General features: G+C 29.5%; 1 protein-coding gene across 1 annotated transcript; it reads left to right on the forward strand.

Annotated features, from left to right (window-relative positions):
• Positions 1-21: 21 nt before the first annotated feature.
• On the forward strand, positions 22-12,143 carry LOC106677904 (uncharacterized). Its single transcript, XM_014416110.3, has 8 exons — positions 22-186; positions 344-506; positions 2,700-2,988; positions 5,052-5,216; positions 6,545-6,696; positions 8,808-8,955; positions 10,010-10,225; positions 11,823-12,143. Exons 1-8 carry the CDS (start codon positions 100-102, stop codon positions 11,998-12,000), a joined length of 1,398 nt encoding a protein of 465 aa, XP_014271596.1. The 5' UTR covers positions 22-99; the 3' UTR covers positions 12,001-12,143.
• The last annotated feature ends 2,264 nt before the right edge of the window (positions 12,144-14,407 follow it).

Here is a 14,407-nt window from a genome sequence, read left to right on the forward strand (position 1 = left end):
TCAGAATCGATGTTTTTGTAACCGTCACTCAAAATCAGCTCAGGTGTTTTGAAACTTGTTATTTATAGATAGTGCGATTTGGAATTAAGTTTGTTTATTATGACGAAGTTGGAATCTACAGTCAAAAAAGATATAATCAGAGGTTTGAATTCTGCAATTGACAGTGAGAAATCAGATGACGATAATGTAATTTGTATTCACTTATATTTGAATATCAGTTCAAGTGTCTTTGTTAAGTACAGTACATTGTTATGTTGATGTGATTTTATTTTAATGTATTATTTTTTTTAAATATGATTACTTATGTTATTGTACAATAAATTTGTTTCTCCTTTAATTTTAGAAAGCTTATTGTTTCTACATTGAAAGTCTGTCACTGATAGCTGAAGTACTTAAAAAGGATTCAGTTAGTGAGGATTCATCATTAACACTGAGAGATAAATGGAATTTGATTGAGTTTGCTAAACAAAGCCTATCCCGTGTTTCAATTCTCTTAAGAAAAGAAGGTAAGTACTATCATATGGCTGTTGAGTTCAACATATCAGTGACAATGTTGAAAACTAGTTCAGTGGGATAATACGTAAATTGAGTTAACCATGTTTATATGAATGTTGGGATGGAATACACTTTATTTTCACAGTTTAAATCTAAAATTTAGATTAATATAAATGCAATTATAATCTAATAGGATCAATTATGAACCAAAACAAATTCAAATATTTTCAAATAAATCATTTAATAGTTTGATTAATTAAATATGATTATTATCATTACTCAGAGTTTAGTTTAATTAATTTTTATTTCTTAAATTTTATATTTTAATTTTTTTTACACACTTCTCTTGACTTGTAATCTCAAATATGCTACTAGTATACAGGAAAAGCTCAACCTGCAGTAAATAAAAAAATTCTACATATATTACTATTAATTTTTTTATTTGGTCACAACCGTCAGCTTAATGATAAACAGTTATACTAAAGTAATAAAAAGAACTGCAATAGATTTTTTTCAGTTGAGGTTGGGACTGTAAGTCATTTTGAAGTTACCACTTGTATGGATGAGTTACTAACAATTTATCTTATATTGCTGCCTTGTCTGAATAGTGGTACATCCAACAAAAAGAAGTTTTGATTTTATTCAAAATTGGATGTACTCCAAAGATAGCTGTGTGGACTGTGGCTATTGCTGAGGTTGTCCTACAGACTTTCCTAAAGTTAGAGTTATTATAACTTAATCCTATTTTATGGAATACCTCAAACACTAAATAAAAAAAAATCTCGCCAGATGTGCCACTAATGAAGCAAAGCAGCAATGTTGAAGCTTAACCTAACGGTAAATCGAGAGGGAGATGGTCCAGGCGGTGATCAAGAATAAACTATTTATTAAATGTCAAACTTTATACCTACATTGTAGATCTTCAGGGCTAAAGAAAAGGGGAAAGTATTTTAGAATTATAAAAATGGCTTATGTTGAAAGTCAGAAAGGAAAACAATAATAAGTGACATCGTAATAATTTATAAACTGATGAAGAAAGTAATTACTGATTAGGTAATGGATAGTAAATAACAAGTATAATAATCCAAGATAAATGAAGATATAATGCAGAAGGTAATCCTAAATACAGGTTTGTAAGATTTTGTTTAATTGACTGAACTACAGGGATTTGCTAATGATCTTGACATTATTGCTGCCAAAATATTTGGTCCATTAGAATGGTACTTGAAAATTAAATATGTGTGGGCACACATTGGAGGAAACATGGTTGAATACTTTAAGGTAGGACAAAAACGATTCTAAGTGGGAAAGTTTGTTTGCCTGGAGTCCGCAGTTAACTCAAGGGATGGTCTCAGTTATGATATAAGTAGAAGAATCTTTTCAGAAAATTGATGTTAAGCAGGTATATCACCATTGAAACTCAATTAAGGATGTAAGATTCTAATCCACTCTGTCCTTACATTGCATATGAAGCAGAAATTTGGTCCACATCAAAAGCTGATTTGTTTGGTACATTTGAAAGGGGATTATTGAGGAGGATTTACGGTCCTACCCTAGTTGGAGAGGCTTGTGAAAAATACCCAATTAAGAAGCTGTATAATTAGTATTAAATTATGGACATGGTGAAATTCGTAAAACTTGGAAGATTTAGAATGGGACCGGCCATATGGGAAAGATGAATAACTGATATTTCTGAATAATTATGACAGAGGTCCTGTCTACTTTGGCTAGAACAGGTTGGTAACCTGTAGGATAACCACCCCTTATACCAAGAATGGCCAAATATATAAAAAGTTTTTATAAATGTCATTTATATATTAATAAAATGGTATCACCTTCTTTATATTGTTCTCTTTGTAGCCCCGATGAATATCTATATTATGGATCAAAATATCAGCATTTTATAAATTGTTCCCTTTATTTTATTTGTTATTTTTGACTGCAATCTCGACCTTCTCCTTCTTATGCCTATTAAGCTAAGTTTTTTTTTTCCCTAGGAATCAAAAACAAATTTAAAACGGTAAGCAATCCTTAGTGTTTAGGCAGTTTAATTTTTTCTTGTTAACAAAGAATGCTGTCTTTAAGTCATATTAAATGTATCAGAACCTATTATATTTCCAATCAGAAAGTTTTGCTTACAGTTTCCACTTTTTGTGCACTTAATATATTATCTTCAATGAGTGTAATGTTCTTTTTGTTAACAGGTCCTATACCTGATGGGAGGGTCATTGACAACTCACCTCTTTCGCCATCAGCACCTGCTGACTCCAACTTTCAGATAAATTCATCACCAGTTTCTCCTCTTAGGGATTGTGACTTATCAGAAGAACCGATAATGATGGCAAGATACCAACGAAGGATTGAACTAGCCGCTAGCGCTTTGGAAAAACAGAACATTGAGCTAGAAATGGCAAGACAGTTTGTTGAAAAAGCTGCAATAAGTAGGAATAGACTAGTTAGAGCTACCGCATGGGCAATGCATCATGCACATAAGTGAGTCACTTCAGTCATTTAATAAGAATAAGAATTGCTTGTATCATGTTATTTAATTGATTTGCATTCTTATTGAAAGCAAATCTTTATAATCCAATTTTTTTTCTTTACTATAAAGTGACAAAAGGGTTGTGAATCAAACACTTATAGAGCTACCTGTCTTCCACTGTTGTGGCCCTGGCCCTGTACTGTTGGCTTACTTATTTGGTACAGCACAGCAGATTTTTTTTAATTGCTAAATAAGAAACTGTATTTTTATTTGTAGGCAGAAAGTTAAACTTCCTATACTTTGTGCCATTTATGCTTTAATTACTTCAGCTACTGCTGTTGATTATTGACTTATTCTCATATGACTAGAGCCTAGATTTTCGTGCTGTAAAAAATCGAAAAACGTACAGTACAAAAAAAAATAAATAAAATAAAACGTGCAAAATTGTGCAGTAGAAACCTAAAATATATAAAATTGTGAATAAAAAACCTAAACAAAAAATCAACTTTATTATGTAATTTATAATATTAATATGTCCGTGGAAAACTTATCAAGCCTTGTTTAAAACATAATAAACTCACCAAATAGTTACTATATTTGCGTAAACCTACTTATAGACCTAAACTATTTTAATTAAAAATCTCGATTACTTATAACTGAAGAGCTAAGTGGAAGCTCACTATATTTATGATTTTTTATTCCTATAATGAAGCCTAGAAAACTCTATATTAATTTCTTAAAACTAGCACAATTTTAAGATTTTGGAAAATTAATCTTGAAGCATTCGTATATATCTGTACCTAAATTTTTTAATGTAAATTTAAATTTTTTTGGATTTTAGTATTTTCAATAAAAATCAAAGCTCAATTTGCGATCTCGAAAATCGTATCATTATTTTAATAAACGTAATTTAAGCTTAAAACTTAATTATATTGAGATGAGCATCTACTTATGATTTCTTAAAACAGATGTTACAGCGGGTAGGAGATTCAAAAGGAACCTTTACTACCTCAACCGTGTAGAAACATTGAAAATAAAATAAATAGCCGAATTTTCTTATTGGTGTATTTGAAATAAGTATTGAAATTTGATGGGGCCCTTTTTGAAGAAATATCCTCTTGGAGGAGAAGAGCCGCCCACCAAGAAATGTCCTCGGGGAAGAGAAGAGCCGCCCGTTGTGGCTTGAGGAAAGTATCAGGGTTGGCCAGCCAGATAGCAACTACTGACTGGGTAGAGAGATAAGGGCTACTGCCCCGGTGTATTTACGCAAAACTGGTATTATTTATACCTATGTAGCCTAACTGAACATAGTAATATGCAATGCTTACAATCACAACAGATCAATTATTAAGCATATGTTGGCCGAAACAACAGGTATTGTAGCTTTTCTCCATTAACATCAGATTAGGGTAATTATCGGGCCATATTAAAACTAGTGATCGAGATAATAACTTTAGAACTCGTATCAAAAGCCATTTTACTAAATATTAATCATTAGTTTCCTGGCATTATTTGTTTGATTTTTTCATGAATCATAGGTAAATTTGTAAATTTAAAAACGTGAAAATGCAATTTTGTGCAGAAAAAAGAAACAACATCCTTTTCGAATTTCTGTCAAGGTTTGGCTGAATTTGAAGCTAGGAAACATACATTTGAATGAAAATCCAGTCTCTACTTAAGACCTATCTATCTATCTAGACCTAAGAATAAATGTGATTTTATTTTCCAATAATATTTCATTACCTTACAATAGTACTTATTATGATTCCAACCCCAATTAATGAAAACTGGATATCAATAAGAGCCTAAGTGTTAAAAACAAACAAACTAAAAATATTTAGACCTGAAAAGCAGGCTAAATGCCATTGCCAACAACCTAAAAAGTGGGCTAAATGCCACCATAATCATGGTTATTATTAATTTACAACTAACCCATGTTCAAGATTTAGGTAAGAATTTCCAAAAACTTTAATTAATATCTTTTTTTGCTTTTGTTTGTTAATAGATTTTTAGTTAGTTATAAATGGTTATAATAAATAATAGTACATTGGATGATTTATCCTATAATTTCTAGAAAATTCCAAATTCAAGAAAAATTGCACGGAGGAAGGCTTAGGGAAAGTGATCTAAGAAAGCAGCAGTTGTATGCTGTGTCTTTGCAGTTTGGGGAAGGTAACGTTTGGCTCACACAGCTTCATCAGGATCTAGCTCTTTATCCAAATCATGAAAAAATTGCAAGGTAAAAATTTGATTAATTACTTTTATTTCATTACTGCTTAGGTAAGGAGGGTATTGTAATTGGGTCAAATAATCATAACAGTATTAGCTAAGATATGGCATATCGAAGTTTGTACCCTTGTTTTGATAGTAGTTTGCTCAATTTCCCACAGTAACTGTTCATTTTGGGTTTATTGACTATTCAAATAATTTAAAATATATACATCTGCTTGAACTTTCCAGATGCTCTTTTGAAAGATGATTAAATTTTCCAATAATGTCAACATACAGAAATTAAAAATTAGAATAAAATCTTTATTGGACATATATTAGTGAAGCTGCAACAAGCCATTATTTTAGACAACTTTTAGTCTAAACTTGTTTTCATTCACATTAATTACAGAATAATTTATTATCTATGAAGTACGAATAGTTATAATAGCTAGGATTGAGACATTTTTACTCTCGAAATTTTGTATATATATTCTTTTTTATTGGCTACTCCGCAGTGGGTATTGTATACAGGATATATGATTTGGTTGGTATACAGACATCAGACACCAATCTATAGTTCCTTGATCCATGTCTCTAAATTCATGTTTATTACATTCTCCCTTACGTTCCTACTTCTCTTGTAGAAAATACTTTGAAAGTTGACTCTTCCTAAACTCAACTACTTAGTTATCTCTCATTCTCAACTAATAATATATTTTTCTCTCTTTAACAATAATATCTTTTCCTCTGCTTAGAACTCTCTGCCAACTACCAATGGGTATTGTTGTTCCAACTCTGAAAACTTCTGTTTATTTCCAGTTCTCCATCTTAAGTACAACTTTTCGATACAGAATTCAAATTCCTTTTTATCATTAAATCATTTTATTAAATTTCGACCTTTCATCAGAAGATGATTTCTACCTATAGATTTATTATATGTATAACAATAATCTTTTCATTGAATAATAAGATATAATTCTAGAAGTTTCAATCGTTTTGATGCCTATTTAAAAGGAAATATCTAATGTTTATATCAATTTGAATAGTTTTTTTTTCCAATGTAATAAGTATAATATTAATTATGGGCTGCCCGTAGCTCAGTGGCTAAGCACAGTCTTACCAATTTGATGTCTATTGGCAATGCCGATTTGAATCCAGTTTGGGGTGTTGACTTTTTTCATTGAATGAAAAATGAAAAACTTTGACCCTCAACCATGGTTAGGCAGTATAGGACTCCAATGGGGAGTCTTGGTTGAAAAAAAAATTAAATAATAATATTAATAAAATAAGTAAATGCAACTTTATAAATGTATTTCTCATGTATTTATTTATAATAATGAGTCTTTTCTGTTTTAGAGAACTTTTGGATAATGTTTTAACAGATAGTTCGCACCCAATAAAAGCAACAATAGATAGCATGCAAGATAAAGTTAACAGCATGATAACCAATGCTATGATAAATGAAAAGTGTGAATCACAGCCTCAGCTTTTTGATGCTATTTGTAAAGGTAAAATTGATTTTTTCCCTTCTTGATTATTCAATTCTGTTCATAAATTTAATAAAAAAAAGATTAAAAATTGTTAATATTTGATTCAAATTTTATTTCATTAATTAGTTATGGTTGACTTAACAGTTGAAGAGTTTATTGTTGATATAAAATTGAGGGTTTTTGTGAAGGCTCTTGATGAAGACCTGATGGATGAACTTTAAATTTTTAAATATGGAATTTGTTTTATATGGAAGTAAATTAGTTAATTTTGCCTTTATAATTTCAAATTTTTATTTTATCTTATTTTTTGGGCTTATACAGGATGTTTTAGGGATAAATTGCCAAACTGAAAATATGAACTAAGGACCTCAAAACAAGAAAAAAATTTCTTCTGAAGGTATGTCCGGTAACGCTTTGTTTAGGAGATAATCACACCTAAAGATTTTCATTGTTATGATTTATTTACGTTAACCTATTTATGTGTTCTAACTATTTCATTAAATAAATATAAATATTAAGATTCATATTTAATGTTGTTCAAAATGAAGGTATGTCCGCAAACACTTTGTTTAGGAGATGGATTAGGTAGAATACTAATATGGCCTTTTATCCCTAACTGTATAAAAACTATTGGCAACAGAGGAATTAATACTATTTGGAATTAGCATTGGGAACTGTCAATAACATTTATCAGTTTCTTAGAGGTTTTCGTTGAGTACTCATCATTATTCCTTCAATTTGTACTAATGGTGAATATGCCAATATGGTGTTTGTGTATGGTTTCTAATGCTAATGCTCCCCATCGTGAATATGCTAGGTGATTTCCGAATAGAAGAGTACCAAACAAATCTATCTTTAGCTTTATGTTTCAACGTCTTAGAGAAACTGGTACTATTGAAGAAAGATGCTGAGCCTGTCTTAATACTCAAGGAAATCACTTTGTACAACATTTAATATGAATTTAATGTTTATGTTTAATTAATAAAGTAGTTGGAACAAATAAATAAGTTTTATTTATTTCATATAACCTAAATATTCATAACAATGAAAATCTCCTAAACAGAGTGTTTGTAGGCATACCTTTAGAGGACATTTTTTTTCTGCTTTCAGGTCCTTAATTCATATTTTCTGTTTGGCCACTTAACCCTCAAACACTCTGTACAACTTTTATTTTACTTTGTAAAGCCTCCAAAAATGTTTTGATAATGTCTAAACAAAATTTTAATATCAAACATTTTTTCATTTACAATTTCTTTTTTGGTTGATTCTTAGTAGCAGAGTTGGGGTAGAACTGCTCTTTTCGTTAGAAACCATATTGATGATTTACTGGAATAGTGCTAACAAAAAAAAATTCTGGGTTTTATTTTGAAATGGGTGTGTTACAAATGGTGTACACACTCATATTTCTCTATAGAGACCACAGTTGGGAACTCAGATAACTCTACTTTGTCCCAAAGCTTGTAGGGTTGTCAAAAAGTTAACTAAAGTCAACAGTATAATCTAAAGAATACATAAAATACAAAATAATTTTTTTTTTTTTTAACAGATGTGCTACTATTCAAGTAAAGTAGTGATATTAGAATTACTCTCTTAGAAGCTTAAAGAGGGTAGTCCTTTTTAATAATTCTGATTTACTAAACAGAGCTTAGGAAAAAAAGGGGGTTTAATGATTCATTGAAAAGAGTCGCTCGGTACTACAGTGGAGAGAGGAGTTATTTGTCGCTAAAAAGAGAGCTACCACTTACCACACTCTTTCACCCTCCTCTATTTTTTCATCCCTTCTGTTCAACCATCTTTCTCCAAACAGAATAAATATTATATTTTACATATGTGCATATTATTTGTAAATATTAAAAGTAGTTTTTTGTTTATTTTCTGTTGTAAAAAAACCATTTCTAATATGTACTTATACAATAAGGTTTAAGTAAGCATGACCAGACTACTCAGGTCAATGTATTATATAACCTCAAATTGTCCTAAAGGAACTGTCCCGGAATAATAAAGCTATTTTCCATTTTCATTTCATTACATTAAATATGTACTTTTTAATCATCTGTTATTAGTCCATGATTAATTTCCGTTATTACTTTGTATATAATGGAGATGTTTTTATATATACTTTGTTTTAGTTATTCAAGAAGATATTGGTGTAGTACATGATGTTTTGAAAGCTCTTTTTGAACCTTTAAAAACAGAACGGAATTCCATTATAACATCTGAAGCTATTCATCATGTATATTTCTCTCAGGTCAAGCCGGCACTCATATCTCTTATCAGGTGAGAGTTCTATTTTATATTTTTTTATAAAGTTAAGTACTATCACATTGACTGCAGACTAGACTATACTGTAACTTTTTTGTACTCTTGCCTAGGACATCAACTACGAGTTGTTATTAAACAATATACAGAAAATTTATCTTAGCTGTACCAATGTAACCAGTAGTAAAAAAAATGTGAAGTAACTCAGAATTAGTATCTTGGACTTGAACATAAACTATAATTTATCTCGTACAAGCAGACAAATGAAATGAAATTTCTCAGAAAGGATTGTGATGAGAGCAAGAAGGGAATGATGAGTGAATTAGGGCAGAATTTGAAATCCTCTCAATGAAGGAGGTCCTAGAGGTTCGCCACTTCAGCTGGTGTGGTCATGTAGTGAAAATGAAGGATTACTGGTATCCACTTAAGACTATGGACTATTATGTCCCTTCCTGATGGTAGAAGACCTCGAAGCCGACCAAAATTGATGTACCTGGCATATGTTGACCGTTTGTACAAGAGGAGACGTAAAAATCTCTGGCAAGCCAGAAACATAGCAAGCAACCGAGAATAGTGGCATTCCTTGCTGGATACTCCCCTACTTTTATAAATCATTACAAGATGACACAAAATAAGTTTTTTTAACTTGACACTTATTACAATATACACAAATTTGATCTTAATTGGACCTACATTAGTGTTACAGTAAAAAAAAAAAAACTCTTAGTTGATATCCTAGACTAGAATGTAAACTAGTCTAGGGTGTTATCTAAAAAAAAAATCCTAGACTAAGTTATCTTGTAGTCGACAATCAAGGTGTAAATTATACTGTTCAGTTACTGACAATTATATTGTTTCAAATTATATCCTAACATAAGTTATTGAAATTTTGCTTTCACCAGTTCTGGTTCAATAAAGTTTTTTTTTATTTCTATTGATTTGAGATCTATGAATTTTGCATATCATCCTGTGAACCAAAGTAATTGAACTAATAAAAATTCCTGAATTGGAATAATATGTATCAGAATCTTATAACTTGAATTCTTAAAGTAATATTCTACATTGTTTTCAGAATGATTCATAAGGATGTTGTCGAAGGACTTAAAACTAGGATAGAAGATGAGTATGAAGAGAGCAAGGCCGATTTACCTGAGGAATGCAAAGAAGCTGTAACAAAGTTACACTATCTCACTACACTCCACAACCCGTATGATATGCTCGATTGCACAGTTCATATCATAAAACTTCTAGCCACTTCAAAGTTCGACAAGGGACATTGTACCTCAATGTAAGATTAAAATCATATAAAATTAAATTATTACATGATTGTATTGTTTAAACATTAGTTGTATGTCTATCCATAAGTCAATATTTGGTATATAGTGTTTGTTGTAAATTAACATAATTAAAAAAAAAATTAGTTTGGAAATAAATTTTAGTCATTATTTAAAATAACTTAGAAGTTTATTAGGAAATTCTTCCTCTACTTTCCCTCAATTCTCTGTACTTACACCTTCCCTCTTTTTTTTTTTTTTTTCTAAAAATTATATTTGTTTTGTAAAGTAAACTGAAGTGTTTTTTTATCTTCTTCTGTATTTACTATACTTCTTTCTCTTACACACACACACACATATATTATATATATAGTAAGAGGAAGTATTGTTATCGTACAATGTTTCAAATTCGAGTTTTTGAAGGAAATACACGTTTTGAGGTCCCCTGAGTCCAAATAACCAAGTCAGCAGTCGGAATGGTTCAGCTCAAAAATGAAAAGTCATACTAGATTGAAATTACATATTTAAGGCAAGTATTTGCATGGGGCACTAAAACAACTTTTTTCATAAAATTGACTGACTGGATGTACCACTTTATAGAATAGATTTTTCCAATTTCCAACAATTTTGATTACACTCAATAAATCAATTTACATTATATTATATGTGTTCTTTAATATCAGATAGGTCTTATCCTCATTGAAATAGCATGACAGGGGTTAAATTATAATTTTTCAAAAAATCTTCTCATTTAATTTTGTTTATTTGAAATCATTAACTTTCTCATATTCTTATTTGTCATGAAAAATATATAAATATAAACTATGAAAGAATTTGATAATTAACTTAAAGAGATAAGAGAAAAAATAGAAAGCCAAAGATTATAGAAAAATTAATATTTAACAATGAAAGTTGTAGAATGTAATGGGGAATGACGAGAACATATTGTAAAACGCTATGTTTTTGTTTTTCTGCTATAGTTTTTGTTCTGAAACTAGTGAGGATTAATTTCAAATCAAAGTTATTTGATAAGTGAAAATTGTCTGTGTGCACTGTGTCAGATTTATTTATTTTTAAAATTTTATATTTTATAAAATGGGGAGAACATATTTAAGAGAGATATCTCCGAAATCCCCAAAATCACGTTCTAGAACTTATACTACAGATATTAAGTGCCTTTTTACTCTTAACTAATGACCTTTGAAACTGTGCAAAAGTCTTATATATTCATTTGACGACTTTATAGTAAAAAATAAAACAAATGAAAATATTTAAGATATTTTCAAAAGTCTTCTCATCGAATTTCTTGTATACTTTTATAAAATATTTTTTTTTATTTTTATAAAAATATCATTAATTTTATGGAATTAATATATATATACATATATACACATTGTTTTCCTGAATAGTAATTGTTGTTAATAATTATAATAATAGGTTTATTCACATCTTAGTAATAAAGTTAAAACTTTTTACCAATTTTGTATTACAGCTAAAAATTAAGATAAAGTGGGAGGAGGACCTTTGTTAGTTGAAATATTAAAACTGGTATGAATTAAACTTTACAATTTTTTTATTTTGTTTAATAAATGACTATTATTTATTTTGCAGTGGTGCTGACGATCTTTTGCCTAAGCTATGCCAGGTTTTAATATCAAGCTGCTTGCCAACTGTTTGTGCCGAGGCTTATTTCATGGAAGCCTTCATGCCATCGGAGAAGGCCCTTGGCGAGGAAGGTTATGCTGTTACTATGTTGCAGAGTGCTATTGCTCACTTGACTATGTCTTAATTTTGCATACGGTTAAATTGTTAAAATCTCATTTTTATAATTTGTAAAAGTTTATATTTTATCCCTTAAAATTGTTATTTAAAATATTTTATAAATGATGGTGGCGCAAAGATTTTTATGCATAAATATATGAATTACTTCTATTATTTTAATTTTTATTTATAATTCCCTAAGTAAACGTTTATAATTATGTGTTATTTATTCATTTTGTTCCTTACTAAAGAGGTTAGTTTTATGATTTTTTGTCACTTTGGTAAGGTCTCATTTTTATTATTATAATACTGAGTGTATTGGTTAAAATTTGAAAGTATTTATAATTATTGATCTTGAGGGAGGGTTATTGATTCATAATGATTGTTAATTAATGGTGATTTATGATAAACAATAAATAAACAATCGATTGCTCAAAGTGAAATTGGATGATTTAAATGCAAAAAAAAAAAAATGTTATGTCAGTGGTTTTTAGGTTCTCGACAAAGCATCCTTGATAAACTTAAAATTTTATATGGGCTATTAAAATGAATTTATAAAAATAATTGTATTCTAGCACAAATGTGGCCTAAGAATATTCACATTATTGAGACACAATTTGAATTGCACACTTGACAATTATATTGAACAATTGTCCTTACAGAAATACATATTGTTTACATTAATCTATTGGTTTGGTTATGAAGTAAGCAAATAAATAAATGTTGCTATCTTGAAGTTAATCTGTAAGATTGAGGAATAGAGATAGTTAAAGAACTCTAAAAAGGAGGTCGCAGAAATGAAAGAATTGATGTAAGGAACCAAAAAACTGTAAAGCTGCTACACATTTCCTAACAACGGAAAATTCGTGCATGTGGATGAGGTATTTGAATTAGCTGGTATAAGTTGGGTTGAATTTGTGACCGCCCCATTAGGTGTCGCAACAGATAAATATTTTGTGCTTTGTTTTTTAATTAATTAAAGAAATTTCCCAACCTTTGGATACAATGATGAACTCTCAAGTTTAAAATATTTTGAAATTCAATTGATTTGTTCTAAGTAGATTGTTTCAAATCTTGTTAACTTTAGTGGTATATTTTTCATTTAACACATCACAAATATAAGTTTATTAAAATATGTGTGTGGGTAATTAAATGAACAAATATCTGATAGAAAATTTAGATCAAAAATTTAATTTATAGGTTATGTAGTACTTTTTCAATGAATTTTTATCATCTACCACCTACTTTGCTGATATTTTAGTTGTCTTACATTTTTTTCCTATCTTTATTTTGTTCCTTTTTTATGGCAATAATTATGACGATTGCTGCTTCCTTTGTTTACCAAGCATTTGTGCAAATCTTGGATTTGTGGCTAGTGGCAAATGTGTATATAGAGCATAATAGGGTAACACAAATACATTCACTGAATACAAAACTTTTGCCTTCCATAATTTTTTGTTCTGGTTTTTACATAATTTAATAATTAATTAATACAAAGTCATTGATGCTGTATTCAACACTCATTTATTTATGTGTTGGCTCCACAGCTCTAGGAGGACTTAAACCTCCAAGACTATCTTCGACCACTTGTTCCTGTCAGCCGCATGTCTTCTCCAACTCCTCACTAAAACTGGTGCAGGTCATAAAGTCACCTCAGACATGGTCTTTTTTCTGGCAATTGATATATGGCCATGCCATTGGATTCTTGCTATCTTGATGAACATGCTATATTGAGTTGACCATACATCTCCATTAATTCCTGATTTTTCCTTGTTCATCATTGTTCTGACTCTCTTCATTTTTATATTGTTATATTGGAGAAGTAGAAAAAAAATTCTTCTTTTAATTAATTAATTTTTTTTTTTTGTGTTTTCAGAAGTCTTCATTTTTAATTTGAATGAGAGAGACATTTTTAACTTCCAATATTTTCATTATTATTTTATTTTCTGACACAGTTGACATTTTGGGACTCACTGTCCTCTAGACTATCTTATTAATTGTATGCACATTACTGTTGTCCTAATTATTTTTCAAAATTACGTTTCACTGGTTTTTATAACATTTTTGATCTAGCTGTTTGGTTTCCATTGACCAACGAAGATTGAATAAACTCAACATTGAAAAAATAGCAAGAAGGTACAGAGGATAGGAAAAAATAATCCAGAAACATCTACCATTCAAGGAAATAAAATAATAAAGAAAATATTAGAAATAAAAAATTGCTCTTTATATATTTATAATATATAATCTTTATATTTGCTATTTATAATTTTATAACATGTGGTTATAGGAGATTATTAACATTTTTTAGGCAAAAGATAGTAGGAGAGGGTTAAATAGATAAGATTCATAACTGAGATGGGCATATAAATAAGGAATGGTAAAATAATTAAATTTCAGGGAGTGAAGATTGGATAAGGAATAAATAATCAAAT

Source organism: Halyomorpha halys, unplaced genomic scaffold (genome assembly GCF_000696795.3).
Source record: "Halyomorpha halys isolate HHAL.00 unplaced genomic scaffold, Hhal_1.1 Scaffold111.1, whole genome shotgun sequence".
Lineage (NCBI taxonomy): Eukaryota > Metazoa > Arthropoda > Insecta > Hemiptera > Pentatomidae > Halyomorpha > Halyomorpha halys.

What these genes read in the sequence shown, in the direction of transcription:
- LOC106677904 (XM_014416110.3), top strand. Translation starts at nt 100, where the DNA reads ATGACGAAGTTGGAATCTACAGTCAAAAAAGATATAATCAGAGGTTTG. An exon ending in AATTCTCTTAAGAAAAGAAG is followed by an intron (nt 507 to 2,699) that starts GTAAGTACTATC and finishes TTTTGTTAACAG; the next exon opens with GTCCTATACCTGATGGGAGG. An exon ending in AATCATGAAAAAATTGCAAG is followed by an intron (nt 5,217 to 6,544) that starts GTAAAAATTTGA and finishes TTTCTGTTTTAG; the next exon opens with AGAACTTTTGGATAATGTTT.